This window comes from Mobula hypostoma, chromosome 15 (genome assembly GCF_963921235.1).
Source record: "Mobula hypostoma chromosome 15, sMobHyp1.1, whole genome shotgun sequence".
NCBI classification, from domain to species: Eukaryota; Metazoa; Chordata; class Chondrichthyes; order Myliobatiformes; family Myliobatidae; genus Mobula; species Mobula hypostoma.
The window spans coordinates 27,744,064-27,771,501 of record NC_086111.1 but is presented as its reverse complement, the minus strand read 5'-3'; the positions used below and the strand labels follow the sequence as shown (position 1 = coordinate 27,771,501).

Below are 27,438 nucleotides of genomic sequence, written 5' to 3'. Positions count from 1 at the left end.
AGGACCGTGAGGTCTACTGATGACACTGCTAATACCAGACTTTTTCATTTGCGTACTATTCTCCTGAATGCAGCAAACAAAGATTTTGAAGAGCTCAATATGTCAGAATGTATCTTTGGAGAAAAATGAACAATCGATGTTTCAGATCGAGGAGCTCTAACTGGACTGCTGAAAGGATTTGATGAAGTGCCTCGGCCTGAAACATTAAGTGTGTGTTTCCTCCCCCACACTGCCTGTCCATTTCCTTTCATAAATGCCGCCTGACCAACATTTTGTTTGTTGTACCAGATTCTGTACAAACCAGCTGTGTGATGAAAATGGCACGACGGCACCTCTTTCACCACAGACGGTTGAGGAAGTTTGGTATGGGCCCCCAGATCCTAAGAACTTTCTACAGGGGAACAATTGAGAGCATCCTGACTGGCTGCATCACTGCCTGGGATGGGAACTGTACCTGCCTTAATCGCAGGACTCTGCTGAGAGTGGTGCAGACAGCCCAGTGCATCTGTAGTTGTGAACTTCCCATGATTCAGGACATTTACAGAGACAGGTGTGAAAGAGGGCCCAAAGGATCACTCCAGCCACAATCTGTTCCAGCTGCTACCATCCGGGAAACTGTACCACAGCATAAAAGATTTTTACGCCTCATGTATATGTAGCCACCCCCCAGCCAGCCTTGGGGTCGCTCAGCTCGCTACACAGTAAGATAAAAGACGAAATCCCCTTACATATATGAAGGATTGCCAGCTGGTGGTGTAGTGGCATCAGTGCTGGACTTTGGGGCAGAAGGTCCCGAGTTTGAATCCAGCCGACTCCCTTGCACGCTTTCCATCCGTGCTGGCTTGGGCGTCGAGCTAGAAACTCGGCCTCGTAAAAAAGAAATTGCCTGCTACAGAAATATCAACAGCAAAAAGTTGATGGCCTATGCTCTCTGAGTTTAAAGGCAATTTCTCTTTTCTGTTATATGGAGGATGTAAGAAATAAAGTCAAGTCAATTCAATTCAATTCAATTCAATTCCATCACCTGTAGTTCCTTCAGAATTCAGAAGAATTTAGAATTCAGAATCAGGTTCAATATCACTGACATACAAAATGTCACAAAATTTGTTGTTTTGTGGCAGCATTACAGTGCAATACATATAAATACTATAAATCACAACAAGAAATATACAGTATACAGAAAATTAAATGAGATAAGTAGTGCAAAAAGAGATTTAAAATAGTGAGGAGGTGTTAATGGGTTGGTTTATTGCCTGTTCAGAAATCTGATGATGGAGGGGAAAAAGCCGATCCTAAAAAGTTGAATGTGTGTCTTCAGGCCCCTATACTCTGCTCTTGCAGTAAAAAGAAGACAGCACATCCTGGGCCTTTTGAAGATGTCCTTGATGCTGAGGAGGCTAGTGTCCATGATGAAGATGGTTGAGTTTGCAACCCTCTGCAGCTTTTTCTGATCCTGTGCAGAGGCCCCTCTACCCTAGATAGTGATACGTCTCCATTAACCTGACTGCCTCATATTTTCTATGGAGGTTTGAGCAGGTATTTGTACTTTGACTTAAACTGTGTTCTACAAGAATGGAAGCAGGGATAGTCAGGAGGGTAGTGTGCTCCATTCCTTCTGCACCTTTCTGCTGGGCTAACTTTAAACTTATCAGTTACAACTGGTGCTGGCCCATTGGCATGGTCGGGTATTGTAGCTGGATCACAGACAGGCAATTGGCCAACAGATACTTATTATTCCTCTGCACCATCGATATTGAACAAAAGTGTTCAGTTGAACATTATCCCACTACAGTCCTTAAAGAGCAATACATCTTCTCAACAAATGTTCTTTCATCAACCAATAGCATCAAAAGCCGATTAACTAGTCATTCATTCAAAGCTGGACCTCATTAAATGAGATTTGGAGCGAATAATAATCAGAAAAGATTGTGCAGTTGGCATTCTAGAAACGCAATGAGCTGCAATCTCTAAATGAAAAACTCCTTGCTCATCTGTTATTATTAGGCATGCATTTTTTAAAAAAAGATGTATTAACAATTCAGAGCAAACTTTATCTAGGCACAGATTTGATCAGGAAGTAATAAAAAAAGTTAAGTTGGTTACCTTAGATATTCAAGCTAACTAAAATGTAAAATATTCATAGTGTATATTCAGAGTTGATCATAATCTACTTGGTACATAATATATCACATCTTGCTTCACTTTGGTTCACTAAATGGCATACCTACTCATGCATTAAATATATTGATCAGTGATCTTTACATCTGCCAATGTCAGTCAGGAAACTGGTAAAGGATGCTATAGACTTTGGCAAGGTCCAATTGAATTATATACAGGCACCAATATTGGTAATTATCCCGTGCGTATATATATCTGAACACTTCATATTGATGGAAATCACAAATTGAAATTGACTTAGTTGGTTCTTTTCAAGTTTTGAACTCATTCGCAGTACTGGCCAGTAGTAAAGTTAATAAGATCAGTGGGAAATCATTACTCGAGTTACCCAGAAGATAATGGAAGGCTGTGTGTGATTGCAAGTTGCTGTTGAGCTCAGCCCCAGCAAAATACTGCAGGTGCTTTTCCACGCAGTACTATGCCCCAACCACTGTCTGTTTCCTCAGCAAACTTTCCTCCATTGTAAAACAACACTGGGCTATTCAGTGATTTTTGCCTTGATTAGCTCCATTTAAAATTCCTCAGAAGATTTTTTTTTTGCGATACATGAAAGCCTTTGATAAGGCAGAATCAAACAACTTCTTTTTGTCTTCAGTTGCATCACAATTACTAAATTCCCCCACTACTGATATTCACAATGCCAATATTGACCAAGAACTCATTAGCTACTGTACATAATGAGGATGATTCTATACGAGAATAATTCTAGGAATGAAAAGGTTATCATGTGAGGAACATCTGGCAGCTCTTAGGCTGTATTCCCTGGAGCTCAGGAGAATGAGTGGGGATCTCATAGAAACATTCAGAATATTAAAAGGCCTGAACAGATTAGATATGGTAAAGTTATTCCCCATGGTAGGGGATTCGAAGACAAAAGGGCACAACTTCAGGATTGAAGCATGTCCTTTCTGAACTGAGATGTGGAGAAATTAAAGATGTGGAGTGTGGTAAATCTGTGGAATTTGTTGCAATGTGTGGCTGTGGAGGCCAAGTCATTGGGTGTATTTAAGGCAGAGATAGATAGGTTCTTGATTAGCCAGGGCATCAAAGGATATGGGGTAAAAACAGGGGAGTGGGGATGACTGGAAGAATTGGATCAACCCATGATTGAATGGCAGAGCAGACTCAATGGGCTGATTGGCCTACTTCTGCTCCTTTATCTTATAGTCTTATGGTCTTATAAACAGAATCTAATGGTTCTGGTCAGTAACTGAACATATAGTGGCCTGATCCTCATGTGCTATTTTTCCATTTCTTCCAAGCAGAATTATAAAAGTATCCTCTTTTCCAGATGAAGGAAGTGACACCAAATTTCAACCATCCACCCAATGCTGAATTGCAATTCACCAACAGTCCAAAAGTCATTGAAACCAAGCACAAAAGGGAAAAGGTATCAAATGCATAGGGGGCACCCTTGCTGATACTTCTGAGGCTTTGTAAGGCATTGGTTAGACTGCACAACAGTTTTTGGACCCTTATTGAGGAAAGGATGTGCTGGCATTGGAGAATCTCCAGAGGAGGTTCATGAGAATGATCCTGGGAATGAAAGAGTTAACATATGAGCCTATACTCACCAGAGATTAGAAAAAAAATGAGTGGAGATCTCAGTAAAACCTATTGAATATTGACAGGCTAGATAGAGTGAATGTGGAAAGGATGTTTCTTATAGTAAGGGAGTCTAGAACCAGAGGGCGCAACCGCAGAATAGAGAGCTGTCCATTTAGAAGAGAGATGAGGAAGAATTTCTTTAGTGAGAGGATGGTGAATCTGTGGAATTAGTTGCCACAAATAGCTCTGGAAGCTAGGTCATTGAATATATTTAATGTGGAGATTGATAAATTCTTGATTAGTAAGGGCTTCAGATGCTATGGGGAGAAGGCAGGAGAATGGGGTTGAGAGAAATGATAAATCAGCCAAGATAAAATGGCAGAATTAACTCAATAGACTGAACAGCTTAATTCTGCTCCTGTATTTTATTCTCTTATGGTCTTCTTGAGTTGGCCTTATTGTCACTGCCTCTTCGCTGGAGAGATGAAATCATCAAATATCCTACTCAATTGTATTCCAAAAGTACATCCAGCACAATTTCTGTAGCAAATTAACATCAAATATCATCAATGTCTTTTTAAGAGAAACCAGGGTGGGCAATTAATGCTGCTGTCATCAGTGACACCTATTTCCTATGATGAGCACCTTCTAGACAATGCTTACGCTTGCACCCAACTGCCGGTGAATAACCACCCTATCCGTCCTTGCCACTCACATAAACGTGGAACTCCTGAGATTTCTGTGCAGACTCTGCTGAAAATTTCTCTGCTGCACTCCAACACTGGACCCTACGTGGAGTTCAGTAGCAGATTTGGTAATGCCAATTATCTTCTACTTACTAAGTTGAATGGATAAGTTCAGTTACTTTAAAATGCATACAGTATATAGTAGGAATTAATAGGTAGGAATAAATTGGTAATTGCCGCTCAACTTAAGTAGTATCCATTTGGGAAGACATTAAAGGGAACAGGTAATACATGAATATCCTATTAAAGCAAAAGGTTTAGAGTATCACAAAACTCGGCGAGTAGCAGCGGAATGTAAGTACTAATGAGGACCTCTGAGCAATGGTAATAGAGCAAGTTTAAGAATGTTTAGAGCAATGAAGAGGAATTTCTTCCACCAGAAAGTGATGAGTCTGGAATATGTTGCCACTGGCTCTGTGGAGGCCAAGTCATTGGGTGTACTTTTGGTAGTGATAAATAAGTTTTTGATTGGTAAGAGGGTTTATCATTACGCAGGTGGAGCCAGGAGAATAGGGGAAAAGCATCATCCATATTTGAATGGCAGAACAGAATTATTGGGCTAAATAGATTAATTCTGGTTTTATATCTTAGGGTGATTCACAATTTTTCAATTATTTCAATTTGCATTGATCTCCTGAATTATCTTGTAAGTGATTTAGTTTTTTTCAATGTTTGTTTTAGAAATAATGGTTTCTTTCAGCTTCAGAATCAGAATCAGGTTTATTATCACCGGCATGTGATGTGAAATTTGTTAACTTAGCAGCAGCAGTTCAATGCAATACATAATCTAGCAGAGAGAGAAAAAAAAATAATAAATGAAAAAACATAATAATAAATAAACAAGTAAATCAATTATGTATATTGAATAGATTATAAAAAAATGTGCAAAAACAGAAATACTGTATATTTAAAAAAGTGAGGTAGTGTCCAAAGCTTCAAAGTCCATTTAGGAATCAGATGGCAGAGGGGAAGAAGTTGTTCCTGAATCACTGAGTGTGTGCCTTCAGGCTTCTGTATCTCCTACCTGATGGTAACAGTGAGAAAAGTGCATGCCCTGGGTGCTGGAGGTCCTTAATAATAGACACTACCTTTCTGAGACACTGCTCCCTAAAGATGTCCTGGGTACTGTTTAGGCTAGCACCCAAGATGATGCTGACTAGATTTACAACCTTCTGCAGCTTCTTTCGGTCCTGTGCAGTAGCCCCTCCATACCAGACAGTGATGCAGCCTGTCAGAATGCTCTCCCCAGTACAACTATAGAAGTTTTTGAGCGTATTTGTTGACATGCCAAATCGCTTCAAACTACTAATAAAGTATGGCTACTGTCTTGCCTCCTTTATGACTACTTCAATATGTTGGGACCAGGTTAGATCCTCAGAGATCTTGACACCCAGGAACTTGAAGCTGCTCACTCTCTCCACTTCCGATCCCTCTTTGAGGATTTATATGTGTTCCTTCGACTTGCCCTTCCTGAAGTCCACAATCAGCTCTTTCATCTTACTGATGTTGAGTGCCAGGTTGTTGCTGCAGAACCACTCCACTAATTGGCATATCTTACTCCTGTACGCCCTCTGGTCACCACCTGAGATTCTACCAGCAATGGTTGTATCGTCAGCGAATTTGTAGATGGTACTTGAGCTATGCCTAGCCACACAGTTGTGTATACAGATAGTAGAGCAGTGGGCTAAGCACACACCCCTGAGGTGCACCAATGTTGATCGTCAGCGAAGAGGATATGTTATCACCAAGCCGCATAGACTGTGGTCTTCCGGTTAGGAAGTCAAGGATCCAATTACAGAGGGAGGTACAAAGGCCCAGGTTCAACAACTTCTCAATCAGGATTGTGGGAACGATGGTATTAAGTGCTGAGCAATAGTCGATGAACAGCATCCTGACCTAGGTGTTTGTGTTGTCCGGGTGGTCTAAATACGTATGGAAATAAATAAACAGTCAACGTCTCAGGCCAAAATGGAAGAGGGAAAGACTTCAAGCAGTCTTTTATTTGAATTACCTCACAGTGAGCAACTATAAAGTAATTCAACAGATGTTGGGTTAATACTTATAGTAAACATTTAATGGAGTAATGTATTTATTCTAAAAAATAACCCATTTGGAAAAGGTGAATCAAATATCTTGATTTTTATTAGGAATTATCTTGATTGTTCAAAAACTAGTTCAGAAAGCACAAAACTTTTCAGCATGAGTTTACTTTAAAACAAATAATTTAATATAATTAATTGGCTATAATGTAAAAATGGAACATTCCACATAAGAATTCCTCCACCATATTGCTCGTTGAGTACATTGCCTCTGCTTCCTGTCCTTTCAAGACATTACAACCTTCTGTACACAGTGATCTCACGGTTGGTATGTAAATCCTTATGTTGGGTATTGCAAATTTTTGTCCCATCAATTGTTAATGTCTTTTTCTGCGGTAATTAGAAATGGACTTTGAGGATATTTGTGTTAGCCCTTTGGAAAATGAGTCCATCTCATAAAGATGCTATTAGCTTAGTATCAAAGTGATTTTAGGTGACATTGTTGATGACTTTCTGAAGATGTGTTGATTGGATTGGTTAATTAGCCACTATCAATCATCCCTATGTAGGTGGGTCACAGGTGAATTGGGAGCAGTGGATAAGGCATGTGTTGGAGAATAGGTAGGAATAGGGAAACAAGTATGGGATTAAAATGATATTATAGTCTGATGTTGGCATACACTCAATGGGCTGGATGTTTTTTTCTATATCTCTAGAGAAAAAAATAGGAAAACAGGTTAAAAAATTAAGCAGCAATTTTCATCCAATCCTTTGTTTCTTTTCCAGATGTATATACAGACCACCACCCTCACCATCTCCATGAACCTAAGTGCTTCGGTAGCTTTAGGAATGCTCTACATGCCGAAGGTTTACATCATTATCTTCCACCCAGAGCAGAACGTTCAGAAGAGAAAGCGTAGCTTTAAAGCAGTGGTTACTGCGGCAACGATGTCTTCACGACTATCCCACAAATCCTCAGACAGGCCGAATGGTGAAGCCAAAACAGAGTTGTGTGAAAATGTAGATCCAAACAGTAAGTAAATGAGACATGTGGGCAATCTTAGTATTTAGTTTAGTTTGTCTCTAAACACTGGACCGAGTATCATCTTCATTTTCAAAGCTATTGAATTCATTGTAGGGGAATTCCACCTTGATTAACTATTGCGTTTTTAATGAGCCGTAATGTCTAACAATCTGTACTAACCTGTATCAATGACTCAAATTGAGTTTTGTTCAATATAATTAAGCCAAAAATCATTATATTTACTGAGTATTAATTGCTTGGAGTACAATCGAGAATTAAAACATAGGAAAACAAAGAAAAAATGCTGGAAACATTCAGCAAGCAGACAACATCTGTGGAAAGTGAAAGAGAGTTGCCAGCATTTTCTGTTTCAACTTCACATTTCCAGCATACAATCCAGCACCCAGGTCTCATCACACATGAAGTGCCAGTAGTGTTATATTATTCACTTTTTAACTTGTGTCATAAGTGCACCTTATTCTTTGTTAATATACTCATGGCAATATTACTTTATGTGTTTATGCGTGTGAGTTATATGTACTGTGCTGAGTACCTTGGTCAGAAGGAATATTGTTTTGTTTGGTGGTATACATGTGTATGGCTGAATGATGCTGAATGTATTGTAAATATGTGTACCTTATTCAAGGATTTGATTGAAGAAAGTTGACAGTTCTCTATTTGATGTCAGCTGTTGAATGGGTTTGTTAAAACTTAGGTCCATCTTAGAATGCCCTGTGATTCAGTAATGTCGGTCATTTCAGTAAACAATCGGTGCTTTGTTTTTATAAGAGTGCTTCACAAACCCTTGTATCTGCTTGATCTTAATATCTAACATTGTATCTTCAGATAAGTGTGAGGTTGCATTTTAGAGGGTTGAATCAATATTGGATTTTCACAGTAAGTGGTAGGGTCAAGTGGAGTGTTGTAGATTAGAGGGACCTAGGCCTAAAAGTACATATATGATTCCCTGAAACTGGAGTCACAGGTTGACAGAATGGTGAAGAAGGCTTTTGGTATGCTGGCTTTCACCAGTCAGGGCATTCATCATAGAAGTTGGGAATTTATTTTGCAGTTGCACAAGATACTGGTGAGGCTGTATTTGGAGAAATGTGTTCAGTTTTGATTGTTATGCTATGGGAAGGATATAACTGAAATGGAAAGAGTGCAGAAAAGATTTACAATGATGTTACCAGGAACTGTGAACTTGTGGAACTGAGTCATAGGAAGAGGTTGGACAGGGTAGGCTGTTTTTACCTTGGAGTGCAGGAGACTGAGAGGTGATCTAATAAAGTTATATAAAATCATGAAGGGCATTGATAAAATGAATCTACTCAGTCTTTTTCCTGATGTTGGAGAATTAAGAATGAGACGGTACAGGTTCAATATGAGAGGGTAAGGATTTAATAAGAACTAGCGGGGCAACATATTTTTTACACAAATGGTGGTATGTAAATTGAATAAACTATCAGAGGAACTTGTTGAGGCAGGTACAATAACAAACTTTTATAACATGGTGGTATAAGTACACGGATAGAAAAGTTTTAGAAGGATATAGACTAAACAAAAGCAAATGGGACTAGTTGGGATATGCATCTTGGTCACCATGGACAAGTTGGGCTGAAGGGCCTGTTTCTGCATTGGATGCCTCAATATACAAAACTCTGGTATACAAGAAATCAGTTTATTCTGTGACAGAATCATAGAGCACTACAGCACAGAAAAAGGGCTTTTGGCCCATCTAGTCTATGCTGGTCCGGTTTTTTGCCTCATCCCATCCAACTACACCCAGACCATGGTCCTCCATACTTCTCTTATCTACATAACTATCTAAGCTTCTCTTAAATATTGCAATTGAACTCGTACGTCCCACTTCCATTGGCAGCTCATTCCACACTCACACCACCTTCTAAATGAAATACCACCCTTTCAGGTGCCCTTTAAATGTATCATTGTTCACCCTAAACCTTTGAGCTCTAGTTCTGTTCTCACCCAATCAATCTTAACTGAAAGATTAGACCTATCCTTCTCCACAATTATATTGAAACTAAAGGAATTTTAATTATTAGATCCTAGGTGTTCCCCTACACTCACTTCAGTCACCTGTTCTGTCTCATTCCCTACAAGGGATGCAATTTTGCACTCTCTCTGGTTAAGACCTCTATATATTAATTCAGGAAACTTACCTGAACACATTTGACATTCAGCCCTTTTACAGTATGGGACTCTCAATAAATATGTGGTAAGTTAAAATCAACTGCTATCTCAACTTTATATTTCTTGCAACTGTCTGAAATTCTCTAAAAATTCACTGTTCTAAATCCTGATGACTATTGTGAGGTCTATTATATATTCTCCTTAATATAGTCATCCCTTTTTTAACTCCTCAGTTCCCAAATTGCCTCAGTTGATGAGCCCTCCATATATCTTCTCTGAGCACTGCATGACATTTTCCCTAATGGGTAATGTCATCACTCCAGCTTTAATCCCTCACTCTTTAATCCTTCTACCTCTATCATGTCTTAAACAAAGGAATCCTGGAACATTGAGTTGCCTGTCCTGCTCCTCCTGTAATCAAATCTCACTAATGGCTAAAACATCATAATCCTATGTTTGGACCAGTACTTTAAACTCTTTTGCCTTGCATATTATACTCTTTGCATTGAAATAAACACCACCCCGAGCATTAGTCCTTCCATGCGCAACCTTTTGGTTTCCATCTCTGCTTATAGTCTGAACACGTACTTTCCCCGCAGACATTCAGCCACTTTACTTGCTGTCCTCCCATTCTGGTTCCCTCACTCCCTGCATCCCTAGTTTAAACCACTAGCAAACCTCCCACAAGGATATTGATCTCGCTTTAGTTCAGGTGCAAACCATCCCATTTGTACAGATCGCACCTGTCCTGAGCTCTATGATCCAAAAATATGAAGCCCTCCCTCCTGCACCATCTGCTTAGGCATGTGTTAAACCACATTATTATCCTATTTTTGCCTTATTAGCATATGGCATGGGGAGAAGTCCTGACATCCTACCATGGACTCCTGCTCCTGTCGTTTAACTTAGCACCTTAGTCTCTGAACTCACTTACAGGATCTTTGTCACTTTTACTACCTATTATTGGTATCAATGTGTATCATGACCTCTTGCTGCTTCCACCCCCCTTGATCCAATGTATATCTCCATGTTTTTTGGACCTGAACTTCTCTGGTCACATTAGAAGTAAACCATGGCTCCTTAAACCTATTTACTCATTCAGTAAGATCAAAGACAGTCCTAGACCTTGCCAACCTCCCTGACCATTCACTGTAAACTCTTGATCTTCTGAATGTCCAGAATTTGTTAGTACATATACTGACTATCCATGATCATCTGGCAGAAGAAAAAAATTCTATTGGCTCAGTCTAAAGTGGCTCATCCTTATCCTGAAACTATTCCATCTAATTCTGGGGTCTCTAGCCAGAATTTTGTAAGTCTCACGTAAATGCGTAGAAAAAACAAACAGTAGTCCATGTTACATAAAGCCATCTAACTGATAAGCAGAAAATATTGATTCTGTTTATTAATTAGATGCCTATAAAATTTGCTAATGACCAATATCATTTACTTTCATCAAAATAAAATTGATTTTTCATAATATGAAAATAACGAATGTTATATCATTTCGTTTTCTTTCTTCAATCTAAGTTCATTTTCAAATCATCCCATATTTCAGCTTATGAACTACCTAATTTGCTGCAAATCTCACAGAATGTTCTTTATATGGCATGAGTTGATTACTGTTTTATTCAAACCACCTCTCTGTTAAATTGCTAAGCCCATCAGCTTGGTTTGTAAGTGAATGATGCTGGGTATGCATTAAATGTATATGTACATGATGCCAACTATCTTTCATTGTTATCTACCTGTCACACTGATTTAAATGCCATGTCTTAGAAACAACTTAGGTTTGCCATCATGTAAGTAAAACTATTTAGAGGGCTACATTCAATTAAAAATTAATACTTCCACGGTATATCTGAACCTGAGGCTAATAAAAAAGAAAGGAGGTGTAAGTAGAGCAGCCATTGTGTGAGTGGTTTGGCTTTGACTCAGCAGGCTTGAGCGAGAATAGGCTTGGGCAGGCACAGGTAGAGTTTCTAAGTAAGTAAGAAAGGTTTTAGTAAGTTTTTTTCTCTCTTTTAGTAGATAGCTAGTGTTCTGAGAATGGACCTAGAGATTGTGGTATGTTGCTTGTGTGAGATGTGAGAAATTGGGACACCTCCAGTCTCCCCGATAACTACGTTTGCACAAAGTTCGTTGAGTTGTAGCTCCTCAGAGACCATGTTAAGGAACTGCAGTTGCAGCTGGATGACCTTTAGCTCATACGGGAAATAAGGATATAATAGAGCTACAGAGATGTAGCCACCTCAAAGTTGCAGGTGATGCGTACCTGGATGACTGTTAGGAGAGGGAAAAGGAATAGGCAGCCAGGTGAGAGTACTCCTGTGACTATTTTGCTCAATAATAAGTATATCACTTTGAAGACTGTTGCGGGGTACGACCTACCAGGAGAAGCCGCAGTGTCCAAGTCTCTGGTATTGAGTCTTGCTCTGTGGCTCAGAGGGAAGAGGGTAAAGAGGAATGCACAAGTGATAATTAGAGCAGCAGAAAGCAGATTCTGTGCATGTTTAAGAGACAACCGGATGGTATGTTTCCTCCCAGGTGCCAGGATCAGGGAGGTTTCCTTTTGGGTCCACGGCATTATAAAGTGAGAGCGTCATACTACATATTGGTGCCAATGACATAGAGAGGAAAAAGGAGGAGGTCCTGCAGTGAAAATGTGTGGAGATGACTTGGCAGATGAATGCACGGCTGTGGAATTGGTGCAGCAGGCAGGATTTCATATTTCTAATTCATTGAGACCTCTTCTGGAGAGAGCATGTTCTGCACAAAAATGACAGGTTACACCTGAACCCAAGGGGGACCAAAATCTTTGTAGGCAAGTTTGATAGAGGTGTTGGGGACGGATTAAACTAATTTGGCAGGGAGATGTGAAACAGAATGATGGGGCAGTTGATGTACAAGTAGATGCAATGTTAGTGACACTATGAGGAAGGACAGGCAGATAATAGGGCAAAATTGCAGTCAATAGGATGGGTTAAAGTGGTGCAATAGGGGACCAAAATCAAAAAGGGTGACAAATACTGAACTGATGGTGTTATATTTGAATTGATACAATATAAGGAATAAGGTAGATAATCTTGTGGCACAGTTAGCGATTGGCTCATACGACATTGTAAGTATCTCTGAGTCATGACTGAAAGAAGATCTTAGTTGGGAACTTAACATACAACGATACACAGGAGGAGGGGTGGCTCTGTTTGTAAAAAAAAATGAAATCAAATCCTTAGAAAGAGATGACATAGGATCAGAAGATGTCGAATCCTTGTGGGTAGAGTTAGGAAACTTCAAGGTTAAAAAGTCCCAGATGGGAGCTATACACAGGGTTCTGAACAGTAGCCAGGATATGGGCTGCAAATTATAACGTGAGATAGAAAATACATGTCAAAAGAGCATTATTACAATGATCATGGGTGATTTCAATATACACTTAAATGGAAAATCTGGTCGTTGCCAGATCCCAAGACAGACGATGTGTAGAACAGCTTGTGGTTGAGTCTGTCAAGGGAATGGCAATTCTTGATTAAGTATTATGTAATGACCCAGATTTGGTCAGGAAATATGAGGTAATAGAACCTTTAAGGGACAGTAATCATAATATTACAAAATTCTATAGAATTCACACTGCAGTTGGAAGAGGAGAAGATAAACTCAAATGTATCAGTATTATGGTGGAATAAAGGGAAGTACAGATGCATGAGAGAGGAGATGGCCAAAGTTGATTGGGAGGGACATTAGCAGGGAAGACAGCAGAACAGCAATGGCTGGTGTTTCTGGGATAAATTCAAAAAGTGCAGGGAAGATACATCCCAAATACAAAGTATTCTAAAGGGAAGATGAGGCAATTCTGAGCACGTGGGTGACAAGGGAAGTCAAAGACAGCATACATGCAAAGAGAGGACGTGTCATATAGCAAAATTTAGTGGGATGGTAGAGAATTGGGAAACTTCTAAAAACCAAAAGAAGGCAACAAAAAAAACATAAATAGAAAAGTTGAAATATGAAGGGAAGCTAGACAATAATATAAAAGAGGTTGCAAATAGTATTTTCAGACATAAAAAGAGTAAAAGAGAGATGAAAGTGAGTATTGGACCACTGGAAAATGATGCTGGAGAGGTAATAATTGGGGGAAAGAAGTGGCCGAGGAAGTTAATAAGTATTTTGCATCAGTCTTTGTTATGTAAGTTACTAGCAGAATTCTAGAAATGCGAGTGCTGGGGACAGATGTAATTGTCTTTGCTATTACTAAGAAGAAAGTGCTAGGGAAGCTGAAATAACTGAAGGTAGAAAAGTCACTGGGAACAGATGGACTAAAACTCACGGATCTGAAAGAGATATCTGAAGGCGGCATTAGTAATGATCTTTCTTTCCAATATTTTTATTAGTTTCTACATAGAAGAATACAGAATACAAGAACGTATATATAAAAGGCCAAAAAGGATTAAAAAAAACTACCAATTACATTATAACTATTCATAATAACAATCTCATTACCCCATAGTCATGTAAGTTAATCAATAGTGATATTGAAATATACTAATTTATTAATTTATTACAAAATCCCCTACCAAGACCCAAGCAGTTTATTAAGGGGAAAAGAAGGTAAAATACCTTCTTATATAATAAAAATTAATAATAGCCAACATCTGAATTTAAACAACAAATTGAAGGTTTTGAAAGTTTTGAAAATAATTCAGAAAAGGTCCCCACAATGTTTGAAGGTCTTGGCGAGATTCAGAAATTGAACAATACGTCTTCTCTAACTCTAAGCACGACTTAACATTGCATAACCATTGAGCATGAGTAGGAGGAAAAACATCTTTCCATTTAAACAAAAGCGCCCTCCTACCTATAAGAGAGCTAAAGGTGAAAACATATAAACCAGATGTATTCAGCTTGATATCTTGTCCTGCAATAAGACCAGATAGGGCTGTCAGAGGATTAGGCTTAAAATTGACTTTGAAAAGTAAAGAAAAAGTTTAAAATAGCTTCCTTCCAATATTTTTCAGGACTCGGACAAGTCCAAAACATATGAATTAATGAAGCTTCTCCATTATTACATCTGTCACAGCAGGGAGATATAGCTGAATAAAAATGAGAAAGCTTATCTTTAGTCATATGGACACTATGTATCACCTTAAATTGTATAAGGCAATGGCGAGAACTAAGTATTAACCAGTTTAAAAATTTCATTCCAAGTTTCCTCAGATACTGATGTCTGTAAATCTTGTTCCCAGAGATTCTTAATTTTGTCTAAAGGAACATTACTTGTCTCCAGTAACATACCATAAATATTAGATATTGAACCATTATGAAAAGGTGGCAAATTAAAAATTATCTCTAGTAAGTTCTTATCTGAGCTTATAGGAAATGTGCATAATTAAGATCTTAGAAAGTTTCTGATTTGTAGATATCAAAAAAGGTGAGTTTTGGGTAAGCTATATTTAGCTGACAATTGCTCAAATGAAAAAAGATTTCATCCACAAACAGATCCCAAAAGCACTTAATACCCAACCTGTCCCATTCTTTAAAAACTAAATCAGTCATGGAGGGTTAAAAAAATAGAATAAGTGGGACTTGAAAGGGAAAATCTCAACAGGCCAAAATGTTTTCTAAATTGTATCCAGATCCTCACAGTATGTTTAACTATTAAATTATCAATGCACATCAAAGTTGCTGGTGAACACAGCAGGCCAGGCAGCATCTCTAGGAAGAGGTACAGTCGACGTTTCGGGCCGAGACCCTTCGTCAGGACTAACTGAAGGAAGAGCTAGTAAGAGATTAAATTATCAGTTAGTTTACTTACAAATAAAAGAAGTGAGGATCCAAGAAGAGCAATAATAAAAAATTTATTAACAGAGTTAGCTTCTAAAGAAACCCATACCGGACAGTCTACACGATTAATATAATATAGCCAAAACGCAAGATATCATATATTAACTGCTCAGTAATAACACCTAAGATTAGGTAAGGCTAAACCTCCAGACTTCTTAGATTTTTGAATATGAACTTTATTTAAACAAGAGCATTTATTTTTCCATATATAGAAGGATAAAATAGGTTCAAGAGAGTCAAAAAAGGATCTAGGAATAAAAACAGGCAAAGCTTGGAAAAGATAAATTAATTTAGGTAGAATATTCATTTTAATAGAATTAATTTGTCCAATCAACGATATTGAAAAAGGTGACCAATTTAATGAAAACACAAAATAATCTGCAGATGCTGGGGTCAAAGCAACACTCACAACACACTGGAGGCATGTTGTGACCAATTTAATGATATCCTTTTTACATGGTTCAGTAAAGTAAGAAAGTTTTCTTTAAACCATGACTGTTACACCCAAATAAGTAAATTGATTCCCTACAGTTTTAAAAGGGAGATTAGTATTAATTGATACCAAATTATTTAAAGGAAATAATGCGCTCTTATGTAGGTTCAATTTATATCCTGAAAACTGGCTAGAACGGGAGAATAAAGAAAGTATGCAAGGTAGCGAGGTCTCAACATTAGCGATAAAAAGCAATATGTGATGAGTGTAAAGCAAGATTTTGTGGGTGATACCTCTCCTTAAAATACCACAGATATCATTAGATTCTCAAAAAGTGATGGCAAAGGGTTCTAAAACTAGATCAAAAAGCAAAGGACTCAACGAACAGCCTTGTCTAGTTCTGTGGTTAAGTTTAAATAGTTTGGAATTTTGAAAATTAGTAAGAAGCCTAGCAGAAGGAGATAGATAAAGTAATTTAATCCATTGAGTAAAATCTGTTCCAAAATTAAATTTTTTCTAAGGTTTTAAATAAATAATTCCATTCAACCCCATCGAAAGTCTTCTCAGCATCTAAGGATATCACACATTCCGATATCTCCTGAGAAGGAGAGTAAATAACATTTAATACATGGTGTATATTAAAATGGGAATGTTGGTTTTTAATAAATCCTGTCTGATCATCAGAAATAATAGAAGGTAAAATATTTTCAACCCTATGAGCCAGAACTTTAGAAAGAATTTCAGTATCAACATTGAGTAATGAAATTGACCTTTATGAAGAACATTCAGTTGGGTCCTTGTTCTTTTTTAGGATAAGCGAAATAGAAGCTTCATAAAAAGATTGAGGCAAACTACCCAACTTGAAAGAATCCAAAAAGACTAATTGTAACTGCAGTATAATTAATGAAGAAAAAGCCTTATAAAATTCTCCAAAAAATCCGTCTGGACCTGGAGCCTTCCCCGAGTGTAATGAAAGTATAGCCTTGGCGACTTCCTCATAAGAAATGGGTTGATCCATCTGTTTGCAAGTATCTGCAGAAAGTGCAGGAATATTTAATTGATCTAAAGATTATTCATTATAGTATTATCTTTAGAGGAATCAGAACTATAAGGTTTAGAATAGAATTCTCTAACGAGTGATCAGTTGTTCTATCACCATTAGTTTTGCAATTTTCTTGAATTTGTTATTTAACTACAGAAGTTTTTAATTGATTGGCCAATACTTTGCCTGATTTATCTCCGTGAATGTAAAATTGAGTTTTATCTTTAAGAAGTTGAGTTTCAATTGGATATATTAACAAAAGATCATATTTAGTTTTAACTTCAACACACCTTTTATATAAAACAGGATCTGAAGCTATAGCATATTTCTGATCTAATTGTTTCAATTGATAGGCTAATTCAATTCTTTCTTTATTAGCTTTATTCTTAACACTGATAGTATAAGAAAAAAATTATCCTCTAATATAGGCCTTAAAAGTATCCCATACAATAAGATTAGAAGTCTTTTCCTTTTTATTCTCTTCAAAAACAAAATAATATGCTTCTCTAGTAATTTAAAAAATTCCTTATCAGATAACAAAGTTGTGTTGAAATGCCAAAATCTGTTAGTTTGAGGAAGACCAGAGAGATTTAAAGATAGAAATACAGGAGCATGATCTGAAACACCAATCTCTTCATATTCACAGGAACGAATTAATGAAATCATTTAACTATCAATAAAAGAAATCAATCCTGGAATATGTACGATGAACTTGGGAAAAAAACAAATACACCCTATCTAAAGGATGTAAAAAACACCAAACATCAACAACGCCACACTTCAATAAAAAAGATTCAAAGCTGATTTATTAAGAGACACTGGTTTAGAAGATGATCGGTCTAAAATTGGCCAACACTTAAAATCTCCTCCCATCACCAAAGAATAAAGTTTCAGATCTGGTAAAAATGAAAAAAAAACACTCGGAGAATCCTGGATCATCTGCATTTGGGGCATACACATTGGCAAATACTATTAATTTATTATCTCGTTTTCCTGAAACTGTAACAAAACGTCCAATAGAATCAGACACTACTTTATGTTGGACAAAGGAAGACGTATTATCTATAAGAATCAAAACTCCTCTAGATATGGCCTGAAAAGAAGAACGAAAACAAAGTCCATTCCAACGGCTAAAAGAAACATGGATTATCACATTTGCGTATGTAAGTTTCTCGTAAGAAAATAATAGGGACCTTAAATTTCCTAATATAAGCAAAAATCTTATTACGTTTAACAGGGTGATTTATCCCTTTCATGTCAAAACTAAGTAAATTAATAGTTCGGTCCATTTTTAACATTATTTAAAGGAAGGGTTAAAATGTAAGTTAAAACCAAGCCATAAACCTTGAGAAATGGTAACCAAGCAACAAGTTGGCTAAAAATTCGAAAGCACCTTCTGAGAAAAAAAACATACCCCCGCCCACCTCCCAAATAAAGAAAACCGACCAAGAATTACTGGATTCTGGAATAGTTCCTGAGGACTGGAAATTTGCAAATATCACTCCATTCTTTAAGAAGGGAGGGAGGGAGAAGAAAGGAAATTATAAATCAGTTAGCCTGACTTCATTTATTGGTAAGATGTTGGAGTCTATTATTAAGGATGATGTTTCAGGGTACTTGGAAGCACACAATAAACAAAGTCAGTATGTTTTTTTTAAAGGGGAAGCCTTGTCTGACAGACCTGTGGGAATACTTTGAGAAATAACAGACAGGATAGACAAAGGAGAAATAACATCAGTGGATGTTGTTCATTTGGATTTTCAACAGGCCTTTGACAAGATGCTGCACATGAGGCTGCTTAACATGATATCAGACCATGGTATTACAGGAACTGTACTAGCGTGAACAGAAGATTGGCTGACTGATAGGAGGCAAAGATTGGGAATAAAGAGGGCCTTTTCTGGTTGGCTGTCAGTGACTTAGGGATCAGTGTTGGGACTGCCTCTTCTCATGTTGTATGTCTGTGATTTGGATGAAAAGAATTGATGGCTTTGTGGCCAAGTTTGAGGATGTTACAAGGCGGAGGGCCAAGTAGTGTTGAGGAAGCAGGGTCATCAGCAGAAGAACTTAAACAGATTAGGGGAATGGGCAATGAAGTGACAGATGGAATTATAGTACAGGGAAGTGCATGGTCATGCACTTTGGCAGAAGGAATAAAGGTATGGACTACTTTTAATGTGGGGATAAAATTCAAAATTCAGAGGTGCGGAGGGATTTGGGAGTTGCTGTGAAGGATATCCTAAAATTTAACTTGCAGGTAGAGTTGCTGGTCAGGAAGGCAATTACAATGTTAGCATTCATTTTGAGAGGACTAGAATATAGAAGCAAGGATGCAATGCTGAGGTCTTTATAAGGCACTGGTCAGGTTGTACTTGGAGTATTGTAACCAGTTTTGTGTCCCTTATCTAAGAAAAGATATGCTGGCATTTCAGGGGAGGTTCACAAGAATGATCTCAGGAATGAAAAGGCTAAAATATGAGGAGCAGTTGATAGCTTTGAATCTGTTCTCACTGGAGTTCAGTGTGGGGGAGGGGGCAGGATCTCATTGCAACCTATCAAATACTGAAAGGTCCGGAGGAAGTGGATGTGGAGAGGATGTTACCTATAATGGGGGTGGGGTCTAGGACCAGAGGGCACAGCCTCAGCATTGAGGACAACCATTTAGAACAGAGATAAGGAAATATTTATTTAGCCAGAGGGTAGTGCATCTGCAGAATTCATTGAGACAGATGGCTGCGCAGGACAGGTCATTGGTTATATTTAATGTGGAGTTCGATAGGTTCTTGATTAACCAGGGAGTCAAAGGTTATTGGGAGAGGGAAGGAAAACAAGGTTGAGAAGGATAATAAATAAGCCATGATGGAATGGCAGAGCAGACTCGATGGGCCGAATGACTTAATTCTGCCATTCAGGGCCCCAAACAGTCCTTCCAGGTGAGGCATCACTTCACCTGTGAGTCGACTGGGGTGATATACTGCGTCCGGTGCTCCCGATGTGGCCTTTTATATATTGGTGAGACCCGACGCAGACTGGGAGACCGCTTTGCTGAACATCTACGCTCTGTCCGCCAGAGAAAGCAGGATCTCCCAGTGGCCACACATTTTAATTCCACATCCCATTCCCATTCTGACATGTCTATCCACGGCCTCCTCTACTGTAAAGATGAAGCCACACTCAGGTTGGAGGAACAACACCTTATATTCCGTATGGGTAGCCTCCAACCTGATGGCATGAACATTGACTTCTCTAACTTCCGCTAGGCCCCACCTCCCCCTCGTACCCCATCTGTTACTCTTTTTTATGCACACATTCTTTCTCTCACTCTCCTTTTTCTCCCTCTGTCCCTCTGAATATACCTCTTGCCCATCCTCTGGGTCACCCCCCCCCGTCTTTCTTCCCGGACCTCCTGTCCCATGATCCTCTCGTATCCCCTTCTGCCTATCACCTGTCCAGCTCTCGGCTCCATCCCTCCCCCTCCTGTCTTCTCCTATCATTTTGCATCTCCCCCTCCCCCTCCAGCTTTCAAATCCCTTACTCACTCTTCCTTCAGTTAGTCCTGACGAAGGGTCTCGGCCTGAAACGTCGACTGCGCCTCTTCCTATAGATGCTGCCTGGCCTGCTGCGTTCACCAGCAACTTTGATGTATGTTGCTTGAATTTCCAGCATCTGCAGAATTCCTGTTGTTTGCGACTTAATTCTGCTGTTATGTCTTTTGCTCATATGGTCTAATATAATTACAACTGTAACAAGACTATGAAATAAGTGATTGCTTTTAAAATGTTGACATGCATCTGTTTTTGATGGATTAATTTTATTATAATCAATCAAGCAATGCAACTCAGTAAAAGGCTTAGGACCAAAAGTTTAAAAAATGATAACAGGGTAAAAAATGCAGCATAGTGCAGGTCCAAATTCTGGAACAGTTAACAGTCTTAAAGCATCATTTATACTGGTTAATACAAAATCCTGGTTACGCTGTGCATAGTGCAGGCGTAAACATCTTTAAGGTATTAAAGAAAGTTGATTTTTTTCCCTTTTATTTAAACTGCTCCACTTATTGCAAAATACATTGAAAGAGTAAATTAAAAGGCAGTTTAACTGGGTGGAATGTCACATGATTAAAAGCTCTAGGAATTGCTCCAAACATTGCAGGCATTAAAAATCTCATTATACGACGTAGGTATTCAATTTTTAAAAGGATTATTTGAAGTTCCTTATCTCCTAGTTTGGCAGATAACAAATGGTTCAATGCCTCTGCTAAAATATGAAAGAGAGATAATCTCTGAGAAGCAAATTCTTATTTACAAGCCAGCATACCATAATATCAAGACAATATCATTTCCATTGAACAACTGCAGAATTAAATTTGGAAACCATAATCACAAGAAGTTGGTAACTATAATTTACTGCTTGGGAACAAAGATTTTTGTATCACATCATAGATGTAATTTCTTTTACTATTTGGTAACGCCATTTTAAGATCAGAAAAAAATTTGGCAGACTGTTAGCATGATGATAAAACGAGAATAAGAGAATTCTTGCTCAATCTATTATTCATGATATATGGGAATCTTATTAATTGTCTCCAATAAAAACTAATTAGCCCTGTATTTATTTACCTCATATAATATACATGATTATTTTGAGAATTAGTTATGAATCCAAATATGACTCACTTGTGACTTTGTAACTTACAGAAAGCAAACTTTTAAGGGTTGTATAGTTATCCTCATTATTTAGCTATAGATTTAGGTCCATACTACTGTGTTAAATTTAACCCATTCTTTAGACAGACCCTTGGGGCAATGGCTGTGTGATGTTATTCCACTATTGTGGGCTCTGCAGTGACTGATGGGGCCAGAATGGAGCCTGCAGTCCCTGTCATAGATGGGGCTGAATGAGTTCGATGGGTGAGTGGGTGTGGTTGATTGGCTGAGATGAGAAGTTATGCTCTCCTTTCACCACGTTTTGCTGAGCTGCCCTCTATTCCCAACAAAGAGACTCCGAGATTCAGAGTACCATTTTGATCAGTGACAGGTCAATGATTTTAGCATTGGATAGCTCAGTAGGTCTACATATTCAAACACAATTACAGCAGTTTCAGGACCCCAGTCATCCTCCTCATCCCAGACATGGGTAGTCATGCTGCAGATTTATGGCCAAGATTTGTCACTCGCATGTTTTCAACTAAATCATTGGACTAAGTTGGTCATGAGCTGACAGCTAGCTTTTGCATAAAACCATAAGGCATACAAGCAGAATTAGGCCATTGAGTTTGCTCCACCATTCCAGCATGGCTGATTTATTATCCCTCTCAATCTCATTCTTCTATCTTCTCTCCATAACCTTTGACTCCCTGATTAATCAAGAACCTGTCAACCTCTGCCTTAAATATAGGCAATGACTTGGCCTGCTCAGCCATCTGTGGCAATGAATTCCACAGACTTATCTCCTTCCAGCTATAGAATTTTTTTCCTCATCCCTGTTCTGAATGGATGTCCCTCAATTCTGAAGCTGCACCCTCTGGTCTTAGACTTCCCCACTACAGGACACATCTTTCAATTTCTTTCTCAGAAGTAACAGTGAACTGGTTTCACTGGAATGGTATCAAAACATGCATGTCAAAGGCAATGTAGCAATTAATGAGGTCTTCAAAATGTTCGTTCGAGCACATGATAACTGCTGTTTACCCTTTATAAGCTGGTATCTATTCTTAACTCCAGGTGGAGTGAATCCTTGGGTGTTTGCGACATAGACAGTTTTGCTGGAGAGTCCACTCGGATCATCACTGTCAATAATTTGCTGGAACTCTTGCTATTTTTTTTTGGCTACCATTCATTCTTTACATCATCAACTTTCTGCTGGACCTCTGACTTTGAGAGAGTCATAATGTCATGGAAACAGGATCTTCAGCCCTTTGAAGAACAAACAAATATCTGCACAATCCCTACACAAACATCCACATTTTATTTACTTCAATGGATGTCACCTGATCTTTACCTTACAATGATGCTGTGTGTCTATGATGCTACTGGAAGTAAGCTTCTCATCACACCTGTACTTACATGTACTTTCCCATATTACAATAAACTTGACTTTGACAATGTTGCTTTCTAATAACACTGAACATTTTTAAAAAAGTGTTGCTTCATCAATATTTTTATGATATTTTTTTGTTTGTGACAGACCACTTGAAGTTGAACACAAATATAATTTCAGACTACTTGCATCATAGAGGAATTTGGAGAAACAAGAAATTAACTTTTATTAATTATATTGCATTTAATGGCATAACAATGCAGATGCTATGCAATAGTTCAACTAAGCTAAAAATGTTTTGTTGATGATTTTCATTTGTACTCAATCTCTGGGGCTTCTTGGTTAACTGTCCAACAATAATCAGTCAACATTGATGGATTCCAGTTGCCCTGATATTTGCTCTCCGTGACTGCAATCTCCTGGTGAAGAATTTCACCATGCTTATCACTGACAGCACCAAGGTTTGCAGGGAAGAAATCTAAGTGGGAATGCAGAATATTAATCTCTAGTGACACGTTGCGCTTCATGGTTTTGTATGCTTGAAGCATGTTGTTAACCGGCTGCACATAGTTTAGTACTCTGTAGTTGCCAAGAAACTTTTCAACAACATCCATGCAATTGTCTCCTGTCTCACTAGAAGTTCTCTGAATTGCCTGTTATTGATGACCCGTTTGATTTGTGGACCAACAAAACTGCCTTCCTTAATCTTAGCATCAGTTAATCTGACTTGAATTATGAATGGAAATAACAAATATAGGTGATTGTTAAAACATGGTGCGTGATAGTGAACTATCATGGTGATTTTCATGATCTGCAGCCCAAAGCGCAGATACACCCAAAAGTATTCATGAAGCAAAATCTTTGTTGTCCAGTGTAATCCAAAGAGTCACAATGAAATCATTGAAAATGTGGACTGTTTCCCATACACACAGAAGCCAGCTTTTAGTGAGGGCTGGCACCAATAATGAACCATCTTTCCCTTCAATGCACCAGCAGACCTTCTGGAAAACTGGAGATCCTACAAAAACAGAAGTGCCTGTAGAACTCAGCCGATCAAGCAGCATCTGTGGAAATAGAAATCAGTTAATATGTCAGGTTGAAGATACTTAAGTGCAACTTCAGGTGAAGAGTCTTTGACTGAAACCTGGACAACACAGTCTGCTGGGCAGCAGGAACCTTAGCCTTCCTGTGTGCTTACCTACAGCAGACATCTCAGAGTACTGAAGAAATACAACAAACACTGTCTAAGCAAAATCTTCCGTATCTGCTTGCAAAGTAAGTGAATGTAACTCAGTGTCCTCTCCCAACCTGAACAAATCAGAACCTGTTAGGTAGCCCTGGACTCCTAATGCAGACATAATGCTGTGAGCTCTGTCACAGCAACAGAAACAGGGGTGAAAAAATCATGGTCCCAATGATGAAGGAACATTTCACAGAGTACTGAAAGCCTCGAGTATATGCCTACATCAAAGTTTCGTGAACATTTGGTGGAGTGCGGCACCACACAAGGTATCTGAGCAACACATACAAAACGCTGCAAGAAATCATTACATCAGATAACATCGATATAGGGGAATAAAATGTCAGTGTTTTGAGCCAAAACCCTTCATCGGGACTAAAACAAAGGGGGAAGTAGCCAGAGTAAGAAGGAAGCATGAGGGTAAGGTGTGCAAGCTGGCAGGTGATAGGTAAGGCTAGTGAGGGGGTAGGTGGGTGAGTGAGGGAGGGTGGTTGAGATAAGAGAGGAGAGATGAGAGTATGAAGAGATCAGAGGGGTGAGCAGTAAGAGAGAGTTTCTCTGAATTTCCATTGAATACAGGAGACTTTGCAATGGAGCAGCAGATCATCGACACAGGGGACTACCTATCTATTCTGCTTTATAGCTCCTGCTCTACCCATTGCAAAGTCTGTAGGTGCCACATTATCCTCATCGGACAAGTCAAAACCCTTAGAAGTGGAGTAGAAACAAACCCCAACTCAAACTCAATGTTGAAGAGCAACCGAAGAAGGACAATGTGCAAAATACAACAATGGGAAATGCTCTGAAGATAATTTTGATGCAGGGTTAACTATAAATGGGACTAAGCCGAGGCCATGTCTTTCCTTTCAGGTAGCATTAAAAGTTCTTAAGGCATCCTTTTGAAAGAGCAGCTGTGGAACTATCCTTGTGATCTGGTCACTAGTTATCCCTCAGCAAATGTTACTGAAGGATCAGTTTACGTAGTCATTAACATTGAGTCATTTTGCAGATGCTGGAGGAAATCAGCAGGCCAGATAGCCTCTATGGAAGGGAATAAACAGTCAATAATCTTGGCTGGAACCCTACCTAAGGTCTCGATGAAAGGTCTAAGGCCCAAAATATTGACTTCACATTCCACTCCATAGATGCTGCATCACCTGCTGATTTCCTCCAGCATATCATGTGTTGTTATGTAGTCCCTATTACAGGCCTTTTTCTGGATGCCACAATTTGCTGCCAGACATTTCTTGCAAAATGAAAGCCACTTGAAGATTCTGAAAGAGACATGAAAGGTGTAATATTCACGGAATCTGTTTTACTTTTAAAGCCATGAAAATAATTGCTTAAGTCCAAAAATCTGATTCTATCTAAAAAACATTTCTTTTTCCATAGTACCACTTTAGTGATGTTATAAGTACCTTATGAAATAGTTATACCATGTATAGGATGGCAAGGTGGAGATGCATCTCTATCAATGGAAGTGTAAGGTGCTCCTTCCGTCTGCTAGCCTGTATGTCACCCTTGGGCAAGGTGTAGCATGATCAAGGTCATGTGAAGCCACAGAAGCAGGTTGTGGATGGTCGTATGAGCAGCTGGTGCATATCACAAGCCCTGGGTAAGCAACCACTGATTCCAGGCAGACAATCTCTGAAGAGTATTGATAATGGTTGGGGTCACCCATCTTGTAAAGACACTGCTCAGAAGAAGGCAATGGCAAACCAGTTCTGCAGAAAAAATTGCTAAGAACAATCCTGACCAAGATCACCCACATCGTACAACATGGCACATAATGATGATGATATCATGTAATTCAACATTATGTTTGTGTTTGGTTTCACACTGTTGCATTATAATGCAATGTCCTGTTAGTGAGTCTTCCCCATTCGCTAGTAGAACTTGCAATTTACCTTCCTTGACTTTTGCAATGCTACATCATAATCGCAATTTATTTCATGACTAAAGTGAACCTCTATAGTTTCTGCTAAGCTACACATATAGCTCACATCTAATTTTCCTACACTCTCTCTCTCTCTCTCTCTATATATATATATAATAGCTACTAACAGTCATAAGAATAAGTGTTCCCTTTAGTAGCAATGGCTGGAAGACATTTTGTGTGAGAAGCTTCAGACTTCTCAGGATTCAGTTTGGGCCCTGAGTTCCTGCTTTACTATGCCATTTAAAGTATTTAGAACATAGAGCATAACAGCACAATACAGACCCTTTGGATCTCTATATTGTGTTGACCTTTTAATCTATTCTAAGATCAGTCTAACCATTCCCTCCATGGTAGCACAGTGGTTAGTGCGAAACTATTACAGCTCAGACCGTCAGAGTTCAATTCCCACGCCACCTGTAAGGAGTTTGCACATCCTTCCCATGAACGTGTGGGGTCAGTAGGTTAAATGGTCATTGTAAATTGTCTTGTGATTAGGCTAGGGTTAAATAAGTGAATTGCTGGGCAGTGTGGCCATTGGTCTAGAAGAGGCTGTTCCATACTGTATCTCTAAATAAATAAATAACCATCCATTTTTCTATCATCCACAAACCGATGTATGAGTTTCTTAAATGTTCCTAATCTGTCTGCCTCTACTATCACCGCTGACAGGGCACTCCATGAATCTAGCACTCTCTGTGTAAAAAACTTGCCTGTCATTTTCCTTATACTTTCCAACAATTACCTTAAAATTATGCCTACTTGTATTAACCAAAGTTTCTGTTTTTTCACTCCATCTGTACTTCTTATCATCTTGTACGCCTCTTTCCAGTCACCTCTCAGCAACACAAAACACTGGAGGAGCCCAGCAGGTCAGGCAGCATTTATGGAAATGAGTAAACAGTCACCGTTTCTGGCTGAAACCCTTAATCAGGACTGGAAAGAAAGGTGAGACGGGGGGGGGGGGGGGAAGATGCCAGAATAAAAAAGTTGGGGGAGGGGGAAGGAGGGCAAGCTAGAAGGTGTTAGGTGAAGCAAGGTGGATGATGAAGGAGGGATGAAGAAAGAAGCTGGGAGGTGATAGATGGGAAGGCAAAGGGCAGGAGAAGGAGTCTGATTGGAGAGGAGAGTGGATCATGGGAGAAAGGGAAGGAGGAGGGGCACCAGGGGAGGTGATATGCAGCCGAGGGAAAAAAAGGTAAGAGGCTGGAGTGGAGA

At 38.8% G+C, this 27,438-nt stretch overlaps 1 protein-coding gene across 2 annotated transcripts in view; it reads left to right on the top strand.

The window, feature by feature from the left end:
• Positions 1–27,438, top strand: part of LOC134356766 (metabotropic glutamate receptor 7-like) — an 854,194-nt gene that overhangs the window by 785,887 nt on the left and 40,869 nt on the right. The window contains exons 9-10 of one of the 2 annotated variants that reach the window (XM_063067869.1): positions 7,298–7,544; positions 27,053–27,144. In XM_063067869.1, the coding sequence (XP_062923939.1) occupies positions 7,298–7,544; positions 27,053–27,120 (315 nt within the window). In that variant the 3' untranslated portion in view covers positions 27,121–27,144. Of the gene's footprint in view, positions 1–7,297; positions 7,545–27,052; positions 27,145–27,438 lie in introns of those variants that run through there. The other variant, XM_063067868.1, reaches the window with a different exon arrangement.